Source organism: Arctopsyche grandis, chromosome 11, assembly GCF_051622035.1.
Source record: "Arctopsyche grandis isolate Sample6627 chromosome 11, ASM5162203v2, whole genome shotgun sequence".
Taxonomy (NCBI): domain Eukaryota; kingdom Metazoa; phylum Arthropoda; class Insecta; order Trichoptera; family Hydropsychidae; genus Arctopsyche; species Arctopsyche grandis.
In genome coordinates, this window is record NC_135365.1 from 9,368,556 (window position 1) to 9,382,673 (window position 14,118).

Below are 14,118 nucleotides of genomic sequence, written 5' to 3' on the forward strand. Positions count from 1 at the left end.
AAACAAATAGGCAATGCAATTGGAAAAAACCAGCCAATCTGCATAGACTATAAATACATTAAATCATAGATACTAATCAACATTAATCTTCTGGTACATTTCTTTAATGTTTCACTAATAAAATGGAATGCTTTTAGACACAATCTAATATCATAACTAAGACAATATTCAATATACCTACCTATACATAAATCGTAAATGATTATTTTAAATAAAAGCATTTACAGGCAATTCTATCAAATATTGCATATTTAATACTTTTAAGGTTGTGGCTATTTGCAGGTACTATATCTGCAAATTATTGGCTATTTGCAGGTACTATATCTGTGAATTATTGGCTATTTGCAGGTACTATATCTGCGACAGGCGCAAAGCCTTCTGCGCATGCGCGTGAACTGTCACTGTCAGCGTGTTTACTGTTAAAATTTTGTTTTAAACCTCTTAAAATTTAGTTCGAACTCGTAAAGTGACGTAGAGTAAAAAATATAATCCAAATTAGTTAATATTATTAATTGTTAGAAAATTATTATCATATACATCGTATAAATGTAAGAAATTATAATCGGATTATAGAGTTCACGCGCATGCGCAGAAGGCTTTGCGCCTGTCGCAGATATAGTACCTGCAAATAGCCAATAATTCGCAGATATAGTACCTGTAAATAGCCAATAATTCACAGATATAGTACCTGCAAATAGCCACAACCTACTTTTAAATACAAATTGATATTTAATTGGATACACATTTAGTTCTATATAAATTATGAGTTGTGTATTTTAGTTTATCAAATTATGATATACGTTTATAGTCGTGTAAATTCCTATTAAAATGTATAATATTCCAAAAACCTTCTATCGGCTGAATAATTTACAATATAAGGCATATATGTAAAGGCTCACAGAAAACATCTGAGGAAGGAATGATTGCTATAAAAGTTATGCCGTCGTTATGTATTTTGTATTTTTTTTATATGCTTTTGAGCAGATATTGGAGTTTGGATTTGAAATGCGAAAATATATCATTTAAATATTCTCTAAACAAAAGTTTCCAAACACAACAATATTCAATAACAATTAATCTAATAGTAAATTATATAGATAATACATTATCGAAAATTTAATACTCCCGAATCGGACAAATAGGTTTCGCGTTCATAAATAAATAATAAATGGTGGGTGCAAAATAATATGAAAACTTATAAAAAAGTGTTTGCATTGTTATTATATATTAAATTCGAGCATCGAGTTTGGGCATAAATTGGTTTATCAGGAAACCTGCAACGTGCTGCTATATTTTGAAGTATATAATATTATTTTTGTATATAATTTACAAAATTGATGTATAAAATCAATCATACATAATTGACGCATATCACATTTTGTAACAAAATTGTGCAGATTTATGACAAACGATGAATGAAACTGTAACGAGCTGGTTCTTATCAAATATACATCTTAATAAATATAATGAAAAACAAATCAAAGCAGATAACTGCTCAATTTCTTACTTCAGCTCATTACAATATGTAAATGTTACAATTACAACATTTATATTAGTAATATTCAATGCTAACAAAGTATAAAATATTGTATCATGCAAATAATACAACTATTGTAAATTTGTGCTACGGACATATGTAAAAAAAAAACGATATTATTACAGTGCTATTCACAAGTACTGTTTCTATGAAAGGATTATTATTTTATATTATATACATACATTAATATATAATATTTATGCTAAATACTAATAGGTTACGATTACACCTTGTTTTCACGACAAAGTTTGTATAATCATTCGAGCTAAAATCATTTTAGGTATCTAAAATGACTAAATCAACTCTTGGAACTCTAATAATGGAGTATAGTAATATCACATGTTTCAAACATACCGTGAAAGCACTATAATAAAATAGGAATGTGACTTTTACTTGTTGAAAGCACTGACGTACAGTTCATTTGCACATTTTATGCAGCTCTAGTTGTATTATTTGTACGCTGTGTTTACGTCAATACGCGGTAGTCTGTCAATTGGTACCTACTCGCACACACGTGTACAAAATCTTTTTTTTATCGTGCAAATAAACTGTAATTACGTGTGATGGAAATAAAAGGGTGATTCTAAACGATTCAATACATGTGCATTTTACAGTAATATCAAAATAATACAATTTTCATGACTGCTACTGTTTGCGTTCGTAATAGCTTAAAACGATTATAAAAATTAAAAAAGAAATACTAAAATGGCGATTAAAGAATGACGAATGTTGATGATTTTCATTTTCGCTTAAAGTAGCCAAGCAATCTGCCTTTCCAGCCCACCTCAACATCATCCAAATGTCTCATGTCTTCTTCGTTCCTCTTTGTCATTTCAGGCATCACGTCGTCTAATATCTTCAGTTCTCTTCTCGTGAATAGGCAATCGAGGGATTTCCGAATACCTATCATGACTACGAGCATCAGCGGGAAGAGAATCGACGTCGAAGAGAACGATTTTATCACCCACAAGCAAATCAAACAACCTAATTGTATCAAAGTGAACATGTGTACTCGCTTGATGGGCACCTAAAAAAAATTTGATGAAGAATTATTTTTTAATTTAGAATTTAATATCAAAACGAGACTGACAAATTTCAGAACGCCGTCTAACCAGCTTGGATAGGATAAAAGTACGATACAACCATAGATATAGAATAACCCTAGATAAGCCATTACGTACGCTTTTGGTCGAAGATCTTGTCGTCACTAGCTGAGGGGTGCGGGGGGTTTAACTAGCGGGGAAGTGGTGAAAAAAAAGGTCGACGCAACGATCGTCAGTGGTCAGCAACCAGTTTATGTACATATGTACATGCACTGAAGTTTTATTTTATTTATAACTTTATTTTATTGGACACTCCGCGTGACAGTAAACCAAACTAATAAGGCCATATTAAGAAAAAAATATTTAGCTATACACACTATATTAAACTACAAATGTATGTTACTATAATAAAACCATCATTAACTATTACAATATTTAAATATTAGTAACTTCCACAAGGATCAATTTGAAAGCTGACACTTTAATGTTTAGTTCATTGTTTGTAGTTTTACACTTAATGTCGATTTCTGAATTTCCTTCAGTGCCAACAAGATATACGTGTGCATTTAGAGACATCTGTGGCAGAGGTTGTCGACCGCTGTTCAATCACTGCATACAAAACTACATACATCGCGCCGATATTTCATTATATGTTAAAATACTACTACAATTGAAGACATTATATATTAATTCTTACATATGATATGTGATGCCATCCGCCTTTTTATGTTTTCTTGAGTAATTGTAACATAATTTCAATCGACCTTCCTACTTAAAAGCTAACTAGCTACTGAGAGTTGGACCATGCACTACTTGGTTTGTGCATGGTCCAACAGGGTGACCGGCTTAGAGCGTAAGGGCGCATCTATGGTTATTCTATATCTATGGATACAACGAATCATCCCAACTAAGAAACGCAATATGAAAGCGTTAAGAAATATGCCAATCGTACTACTTTGAATGTTTTTGATCATACTTGTCTGAGGAACATGTAATCCGGTTGATACTTTTGAGGCATGAACATGATCATAATTCTATCAAAGAACTGCAATCCTTTTAGCGATGCTGCTCCCATGTACAAAAATACTCCAAAGAGCACAGGCATTGGAATGTGTTTAAGCATTGGTGTCAGCAATACCGACGATCCAATCATGAGGAATATTAAAATATGGGTGACTCTTTGTTCTCTAACACCCAAAAATTGTGGTTTTTCTCCCGGTGCGGCACATTCTGACTCCAGCTTCAGAGAGTTTACATGGTTGATGGAGAGTACAGTCGCAGCTACGAACCATGGCAGTCCCATAGCAGAGCAGATCAAGATCAAAATTAACAATATGAATAGATCCAAGTGGTATCCACAGCCCTTCTTCAACTTGTTCTCTTTTCTGTTGACGATGACAGCAGTTATCTGTTGATCCATGAATATGAGTATGGTGCCTAGCAGTGCTGGAAGAATTGCTACAATTGCAGACCAAACGGGGTTTCTGTTGAATGGATATATAACCCAGCCTCGACTGGGCAGGGTGGGTTTGAATTCACCCGGAACTTCTAATTTGGGGGTATTAATTCCGACCTTGTAATCGAGGTAAGTCATCGACAGAATTGCAATGATTACTGAAAAGTCGCTTACGATTTGTCGTACCTGAAAATATATGTATTTGCAATTAATTCAATTAATTCGTTATATATGTAGTACATTTGAAAATATTCATTTAGCTTACCTTTGAGGGGAAAAAGAGAGCATTTTTAAAGTCTTTCAATGTGGTTGAAAGTATAAATGTTCCTAAGAAAAGTATAGTAGACATTAAAAATACATCAGGTACATAATGTGGAGTATCACAGCCATCTCCGATTAACGTTCCATTATAAATCTAAAAACAGTTTTTTCTTAATGTCATAGCCAATGTAGAACAAACAATATTATTCTGCATATGTTAAATATTAAGTTGCCGCATAATTTATATAATTTTTGTACATTGAAATTGTTTTTAAAATTTAATAAAGCAAATCTTATCTTCATATATTAGTAAATACAACCCTAATCTACATATATTGCATTATAAATCAGGTGAACTTTACTAACACCAGTTAAAATGGTAAATTTCGTTTATATGTACATATATGATATCCGGTGACTTTCAAGCTTTATAAAATATTAGAAAATGTTATTTAAATAGACATTATGTTCTCCTAGAACTATTTTGTGTCCAACCTATAAATTTTAAAAGTAAAAAAATAAAATTGATCTGCTTTCATGAAGATATAACTGAAAATAATGTGGATAGTAGTATTTTTGAAATGGTTGTGGGTCTGTATATTAATAGAAGTCCTTAAAAAGGTATTTTTGGACATGCTAAAAATTGCACCCTTATGAAAGTATACATGTTACAGCCCGTGTGTACGTTTCGTCGGTTCATGAATATACGAGTTTGTTCACACACGAACCAATCTAGCCAGTTATAGTGTACACAAAAGAAAAAAAATTGAAAAAACGGAATAGTTTGTTCATGCACAAACTATTAGGCGTAAGTTTAAATATTGTCAATCATTTGTCCCATCCTTTATGTATGTATTGCAATACTTTTAATATTAGCGGAAGCGGGAATTTTAGTAACGTTATAATTTGGTTTCCATAGGATCTTCTTTTGAAATACTTGGCGTTTTGACAGCTAAATCTTTCAAGCGACACCTGGTGTCTATTTGAAGATAGCTTTTGACTGTTAGCACTTAAACTAAAACCAATAGTTCGTGTATGAATAAACTAGTATGTTCATGCACAAAGCGAAGTGAACACTGAGACTATATTGTAACATATATTTGAACTTTTGCGACAACTTTATATTCATACATTTTATCTATATATTTGAAATTAAACATCGTATTTAGATAAAATTACCTTACAAGACTCCTTATCCAAATCAGTCCAATTAAACTCATCTCTGACAGTGGAATAATTGGTAGGTGAACAGAAACAGTCGTAGTTAAGATCAATATTTGGATGTGTATTCACAGGGAAATTCTTCCCAATAACAATTACATTTTCCACAGCCTGAAAAAATCACATTGACTTGAAATAAAGTCTTAAGCTGAAGCTCAACAAATATTAAGTTGAAGAAACGTAAAATGTACCTTATAAATGAATATGAAAGCGATTAATGTTGCAAAATTTTCTTCAGTAAATCTGGTAATGTAGCATACGAGTGCACTCGCATCTATAGCTACTAGTATTAGCAAAATGATTCCGATCCAAATGCCTATCCAGAGTCTGAACGACATATAATCCCAGTCGACTTTCTTGCAAAACTCGTACACTATTGTTTCGAACACTAGCACGGGTCCGGTGGACCCTAAAATAGTCAAAGGCTGTCCAGAGAAGAACCCATATCCCATTCCGCAAACAAAGCCAGACACGAGTGATTCCATGGCGGCCATGTTTTTGCCAGTGGCTTCACCCAAAAGTCCTCCAAATGTGATGATTGGCGATAAGCAGGCAAAATAAAGGAATATCCAAGATGCTATGCACTGCAAAGCAAGAGCGTCCTTGAAATCAGACCAGTAAAATGGTACTTTCCTTTTTACGTCGTTTATTAGACCACCGAAGAGCCTTCCACTTCTTGACAAACCAGACTCTTCTCTTTGTTTTTGCTCTTCTTCTTCTTCGTCTTCTTCTTCTTTGTACTTCTCTTTCTTTTCTTGAGGTCTTTTTCGAGTGTCTTGAGATGGAATGGCAGCTGGTGGTTCAATGCGTATCGCAGGATCCCATTCGCCTGGTGGCAGAACAGTCACAGCATCCAAAAATTCATCCACTCCAGCCAACAAATGATCTCTTTTGCGAGCCCTGTACGCTACTTCGTGGAATACTTCATCGGACATGAGCGTAGCCATGGCTCTTCCTATTTCGTGGAAGCTGGAGTTATTGGACGTCGGTCCTAGTAAGACGAAGATAAACCTGGTCGGAACTGGTACTTCTGTCAAACCACCCATGACGGTGGCCGTGTTGAGTCTGATGAAGGCAGACAGGGTCTTCTCCAAGAAGTCGACTTCTCCGACTAAAATGTTGGAGGCTTCAGCTCCCGGGGGGATTTTTCTCATGAAGTGGGTGTTGCTACGATGATTCGCATCTCCATTCGGAATATCTCCAGCACTATTTATCCGATGCATTGAAACAGCACTAGAGCTTTTCGTCATACCTTCTTCATTTCCTATAAATTAAAGCGTTAAATCAAAATATATTCCAAATCAAATATCAAATTCTATATACCAGAATTTTCCCACTGCCATAAAAGTAATAAGGCGGAGATCACAGTAATTGCCAGGTCTACATGGATTTTAAAGATAAAAAAAACATTGGTGTAATTTTATCATCAAATGCATTGTCTTAGTTCACTGGTTACATTTTTTTTAGTTTTGGTGCAAATTTATTATGCAAAGTGTTGAATCAATAATTGAATCAAAAGGAAAGCCTAAATATTTGTAATATTGGGAAGATTCAGCATTGCTAACTAATATTACAATAATTGGTCCTTTATTGGAAAGTTTCAAACTTTAATTAGAATTGAATATATGTACATAAAAGATGAATGTGGAATTGTAATTATTCGAACTCATCTGTAATTTGGAACTTTGGCTAAATTTGGAAAGTAATTCGTAGTTCATTTACAAAATGTCATTAGCTATCATCAAGCCCTTCTCTGTAACTCGATTGTAATTAGAGAATGTGTAAGAGAAAAGTCGTTCCACAAATAAAAAAGGTTTTGAAGTTCTGAATTTTAAACTCCAAGTGGCTAATTACTTCAGCAAATACCGGCCAACTACTGTGACATTTCCCTTAAATTGCGCGTATTATTTAATTAAAAATCAAGTCAATGAGGCAGTAATCAAATCATGCTAATGGGAATAAAATAAAAATAGACTAACTAACAGAAGAAAAAAAAAATGAAGCAAAACATTACACAGAAAATACAATGGGATCGGTGAATAAAGGTTCTACATACGAAAGCGACGATGAAACAAGCGATCTGATCCAGACATGCATTAAAATTCAAAACACCCACGATTGAAATGAAAAATGTAACATATTCTGGAACAACGAAACAGCAAAAGTATGAAATAAAGGCGGATTTACCCGCTCCAGGGATGGAAAGGTAGCGACCAAAGTCTCCATGTTTTAGAGCACCGGCGTTCGACGGAGCCTGTTGACTGTTTTCGTCCACTGCAATCACGGAGTATCCAAAAGTGGATCAATTATACGTCTAACTTGGCTCAATTACAAATCAACAACGAAAAATTCAGAGTGACGTCGAAATTTTCATGCAAAAGGAGGATATTCTACATTACACACTCACACACGCGCACACACACACACGCAGTAGAAAAATATTCATGTGCAAATCGAGATTAGAGGCATTATACCTAATTATAATAGAATATGTACTTTGACTGGTCTAATATGATAATACAATGCTTATTGAAAAGACTAAAAACAAAATTTGATATTTATTCCAAGTACATAAATCAGAAATGTCTATTATATTGTAGGTATTTGTATAGAAATGCGTATTCATATTCAGTTTTATATTGAATTTTTAAAATACAAACGTACATAGTTCAAATTTAATATTTTGTTTCAAAAAGAAGAATAAAATATTTTGACAACAAGTAAAGCAAACGTTACAATATGCCATAAGAAGAGTGTTAATATATATGTATAATATAATAATTTTGACATCACATTTATGCCATTGTCATATTGCGTTGAAATTTATCCTGTTATTAAATATTATTTATTTGTTAAATCAATTGACACATTTACAGCACTTTTTTTTATCATAGAGATGGAATTTAGATCGTTTATATGTAAATTGTAAGAGATTAATATGGAAATTAGTATGAAAACATAAAAGTCTTCAATGCTCATTAAAATATCTTGTAATTAAGCTTCAGAAAGGTATGAAGTTAAGAATAATGTTTACTTAAGTAAGGTTGCCACGCGTCTCTTATTTAAAACGTTGAAAAAGCTAAAATGTTAAAAAAAATAGTTTGAGGCCCATTTTGTACGTATATAATAAATTATAATTTATTGAATAGAAGTAAAAATAAAACATTTAAAAATGATGTATTGTTTTTGAAAAAAATTTTGCTTGCAGTGCATTTTAATTGTAAAAAAACATTTTTGGTTATTAAGAAAAATAAAAAAACGTAAATATATAAATTGACCTTCAATTTGGAGAAAAATTTACTGGCGGAGCATTTAAAAAAAAATCAATATATGTACATATGTATATGTATGTAGCTCAGTCAGTGGCGTAACTACTATGACGCAGGGTATGCGGTACATGTGAGCCCTTGGGGTCGGGAAGGCTCTCGGAAGGATTTTCAAATATTAATGGAAAGGTAATCAGACTATTTCGCACACTGCGAAATATCTGGCACTCAAGTTCTCGTCAGTATGATTGTTTGAGTGGTAAATCTCGATGGATGAAATTTTTGGGTACCAGATGTTTTGTGATTGAGATTTTAGTAATGTGTGCGAGATCGCCTTGTGCGGAATAACAACCAAATCGTTTAATATATATAGAAAAATCCATTTAAACTAACTGAACACAGTCAAAAGTATATATGTACATATATCAAATTCAGACTTGGTAAACTTGTAATATTAACATGAATGAGTTCAAGAAATGTCTTTAAAAGATGCAATTGCAGAATTTGGACATATAAAATTTGAAAATTTGTTTCATTGAAAAAAAGGGTAACATTTTGATAAAATTTGCATGTGGGTCAAATTTTTGTAGTTAAACCTTGAGCCCAGTGGTTAGCGTACATTGCTAACGACTGAGAGGTCTCAAGTTTGAGACCTGGTTTGACCTCGAATGAAATGAATCGTACGCTGTATGATTCAAAGTACATATTTCTGTGGTACTGATGGTCAGATTTAATTTAATTTCAGTGTTGAAATGGTTCCTCAACAAATTGGCCACCTACCGTATATTTGTCACTACTATTGAACACAATTTAACTTACATTTAAACAAATATAGTACAAGTTTGGCCATAGCTGTCACTTTGGGGCAACCTGTAATGGCACCATGGTAAAAATATAAATAAAAATAATGCAAATGATTTATTAAGCACCTATATTTTTCCCTGGATAATAATTTCAATCATTATTTTATTTTTAAATTATTAAACTCCAAGCGGATGCGAGTTAGAATTTTTTTGTGTGGCAACCCTGCTTTGATGCGATTTGAACCATCACTATTTGCACAGAAGGGCATTTTAAAAATATGTAAATTTATACGTCAGTTCTGATTTTTTGCGCATTTGTATAATATAATGTATATAAATTCAACGTAATCGGACTTGGCTGAGAAGTTCAGAGAGGCAAGAACATATAATATTTCAACTTGTCACAAAATTAAGAGATAGACTGAAAAAAAGAAGATAATATAAAGTGAAAAGTGCTTCAGACAGACAAGTATATAATACATTTATAGGTGAATCAGCGGGAGCACGTGAAGGGTATTGAGATTCTTTGTTGGACGTGTCCGAACCTTTTTGCGAAGGGCACATGGTCAGCCACGTGGTGAAGCCAACCACTTGCGGACTCAAATCGGCTGTTGGTCAGTAACAAACACATACCATAGTCAATAATCTCTCATATTCTTGCGTAAATACATTGTATCTTTTCTATATTTAGGTACACACACACACACACACTCGAAGCGTCTAATTCCAAAGACCGATAGTTGCAATTTTCTGATTTTGATTAACCCTTTGAATGCTGAAGTCTTTTCTGTTGAGAGCCCGCCACGCTGAAAATTTCGCCAACATTTCCCACTAGAATTATTTAGAAATCCAATAGAAAGCAGGTATAAAAATTGTTGCTAATCCAAACAAACCCTAGATAACTACTGCCGAGGATTTCGAGTTTTGTAAAGGTGTGTTTAGATCTTGCAACAATATAAAGTAATAATGGCGGATGACACTTCCACTTATATAGATGACCAAACCGAGCAAAATGGCAAAGTATGTATGAAAACGATCGGATAAGAATCAAAATTTTTACTGAATTGTAATCGTAAGGCAAGGTAAGAAGAGGTAAGTAAAAAATGAAATCTATTGATGAATGTATTTTTCCAAAACTAGTTCCATCTGCTTCATAGTTGTTAAAATGTAATGCTCACAATCTAAATGCCAAGCCACAATCTAAAGTACTCAGCAGTTAGTGATTTCCATCGGGTAATTCTGCTATGGTTGTAAATTCAGAATTTCCGGTGTAAACGAATCTTTATAAACTTAGACAAACGAATGACACGGATTATACGACCCATGTTCAATGCATTGTTTTCCAATGCTACCTGGAACGGCTTAGCGGGTAGTAATCTTGTTTACTTTGTACATGCTCAAAATACAACGCCTATCGGCGTTTTTCAGTTCCATGGACTTGTTGGTCAGCATTCAAAGGGTTAATAAAATGTTTTTTTCTCACACATATTCAATGTAAAATGGTAATCTGATAGCACAATGCTATAGTATTGTCGATTTCTACAAACGGTATTGATAACAATTTCATCCGTTGATTGTCAACGGGAAATACGCTAAAAATACATAAGAGAAAAATGCAAAGTATACTCATCTGCTTTTGAAATTAAATGCTTCTTATTGCACTTGCGATTTTGAAACTCGACAGGAATTATAATATGAGTATGTATTTATTTATATTTTTTATATGTGACATATGCTTTTTAAATTACAATCTAAGTGGAACATATTTACAATATTATATGTATGTAAGGACAACTATAAAGTATATACCTATTTAAGAACTAATCATGTGCAAAAATGCTAAAATTAGTTCTCACATTAACCTACTACTGGCGACTTTAGCTACGAATGAAAATGTTTCATTATACATACATATATTTAATCATTGAGCTTATTTTACAAGTTTTATGTACTTATTTATATACATTTAAAGCTACCGTTTATTTTCGTTATTTAAATGTGATGAAACTTTCAACTGCGGCACATTCTTCAGGTAGGCAATTATGCAGAGACTTGTCGGCAGACAAATCTTTCATAGGATCTCATTTGTCTTAGATAGAGATACAAAAATTTCGTTTCTGATAATCTTTTGTTGAACAAGGCATGGTTTTGTCGTAGTTTATTAAGCATCAATTGACCCATTGTATTATGTTATGAACAAAAAGTTTCATCTGTTAGCAGACAAGTTATATGATAAACCGTTACAGTAGATACGTTACTAACGAGTAAACTGCCGCTCATGAAATATTTGATCTGTACCTGAAAGCCAGCAATTAGTAAATTAGTTGAACATGCAAGAAAATGATTTGACTCACATAATTCAAGGCTCCCAGAGGTTTGCTTTGACCTTGCATACATTTGGGAGATATGTATATTGACGCATTAGAATTTATGGACGATTTATCTAGGTAACCTTGATAATATATGTGTATTGTATTTTTGTTAAAAGAATCCCGAAAAACTTTTTGTAACCAAGTTCGTCCATACATTACATTTCAGAGGATAAAATTACGCGTCTCACCTATGAGCCGGTGGCATACAAGGACTTGTTTCCAGACAAGTATCTACGTAAATGGCTACCTTAAGTGACCTTATATACTGAAAAAAAGTTAAAATGGAATAAAAATATTTGCAAAATCAGTTGATATGGCAACCCTTAACAAGTATATAATAAGTACATAGTCTGATATGACAAATTTGGAGAGGAAGACAAGCCGAAAGACACGATGAAGCTGCAAAAGTATGATATATAAACTGACGCAGATGGGTCAGTGTGGAGTACAAAACTGAAGCACACCGGAGGATGAAGTATGTAAGATGGCGGTGCAGACCCAAGCGTTGGGTCTTGAGCTGTGAGCTAAATGGTTTTGGAAACACCGACAAATACCGAAATCTTGGAACGAGACACCCAGGTAGCACAAGCCGTTTGAGATGACCAACCACCACCACCACCATCACCATCACGGTACCTGACCTGGTACTGCCAAATATGAGCCTCGTCTTTCTCCACCGCTCAGCAACGCCGTGTGGGTCGAGGGTTCTTTTCTCTCTTTTTTTGTCGACGTTTCTTTCTTGTCTCTCGAGTCCTGTAATTCTGAGCCAAATATACCAGAAATACAGCCTGTGCAATCTGAAACCACGTCGCAGTTCGAATTCAGTCAATGCTTCAACATCCCTACCACCCACACTTACCCGATTAGTTTTTTTTCTCAGTCTGTTTATAATTATGGATCATAATAATGTTATAAGTAGTATTGCTTTATGCATATTTCGTTTGTTCTACTTCTTCTATGCCTTCTTTGCTTTCTTCTATGTACATACGTACACTGTCTTGGATACCATTCGAACGCTTTATTACTCTCAATTATGTAGTTCGTTTTCATTTTTAACTAATCTTATATCTGTATTCCTACAATCAACATACAAGTTTTACATCCATACATCATCAAATGTTTTCTTTTTCACAAATGTCAATTTTATCCAAATGTTATATTTTAAAACTGTTTTTGCTTTTTAAACAATTCCTTCTTGATTACATACTTCATACTTTTCATTTCCCCTTCTTGATTAGCCTTGAGGAAGCTATAAGTAAATTACGAATAGTATTAGGGCAATCCCAAATAATAATACACGTTCCAACAATGCTGAAAGCAAGAGAGAAATAATGGAAAGGTCTTTTAAGAAGTTAACAATAGCTATACCGGCAAAAAACCATAATGCCTTAATGAGTAATGACTATCAGCTCTCTAGTTGTAAGTATCGGATTTTAACATCAATTAAATTATGTCATCTTCGCGAACAACAACATACATAATTCTGTGGGAACTTACGAATTGAAAATAATTGATTTAATAAAATAATAAATAATAAAAAAAAAATACTGACAAAAGTTAATGAAAATATAATATGTATGTAATAATACGGAATTGAATAGTCGTTTATTTCTTTGTAAATATTTTTTTAGGTAAGTAATATACGTAGAAACACGCACTTTGTACGTACTCGAACATAAATGTCCCCATGTATGTAATAAGTTTCAACTGTTTATTATGGTCATCAGCTAAAATTACAATTTTCTTCGAAATTATGGTGCAATTATATTTTTCCCTTCAAATTTACTGTGCGTGCGTGTGAAACATATTGTACGTACGTACTTAAATATACAATTATTTTATTTGTTCGCATTAAACTCTTATCATTGACACTGAGAAACGAGAGAAATGTAACATTTCTCTGTGAGAAACTTGTATAAACTATGTCAATATTGTGGGGGACCTACGACATGGTCGAGTCAGGGTTGGCATCTGGCGAGTTGGGACCAATTCGACCATATTGGTGCATCTCACTTAACTTCCTTCCCGCCCGTCATAATAAACAGTCGTATATAAACCACACAGTCTTTTCATTTTATTTTCGTCTCCTAATATACTATACACATATGACAGGGCTCTTCTATTCTATTGGATTTCATTTTGAATCCTAGATAAGTTGC

The 14,118-nt window shown here is 33.3% G+C and overlaps 1 protein-coding gene across 2 annotated transcripts in view; it reads right to left on the minus strand.

The window, feature by feature from the left end:
* Ndae1 (Na[+]-driven anion exchanger 1) overlaps positions 1 to 14,118 on the minus strand; it is a 39,647-nt gene that overhangs the window by 218 nt on the left and 25,311 nt on the right. Inside the window, exons 6-11 of one of the 2 annotated variants that reach the window (XM_077441688.1) lie at positions 12,601 to 12,756; positions 5,710 to 6,782; positions 5,477 to 5,629; positions 4,302 to 4,451; positions 3,557 to 4,222; positions 2,322 to 2,564 (exon numbers count right to left, since the gene is read on the minus strand). In XM_077441688.1, the coding sequence (XP_077297814.1) occupies positions 2,322 to 2,564; positions 3,557 to 4,222; positions 4,302 to 4,451; positions 5,477 to 5,629; positions 5,710 to 6,782; positions 12,601 to 12,756 (2,441 nt within the window). Of the gene's footprint in view, positions 1 to 1,976; positions 2,565 to 3,556; positions 4,223 to 4,301; positions 4,452 to 5,476; positions 5,630 to 5,709; positions 6,783 to 12,600; positions 12,757 to 14,118 lie in introns of those variants that run through there. The other variant, XM_077441689.1, reaches the window with a different exon arrangement.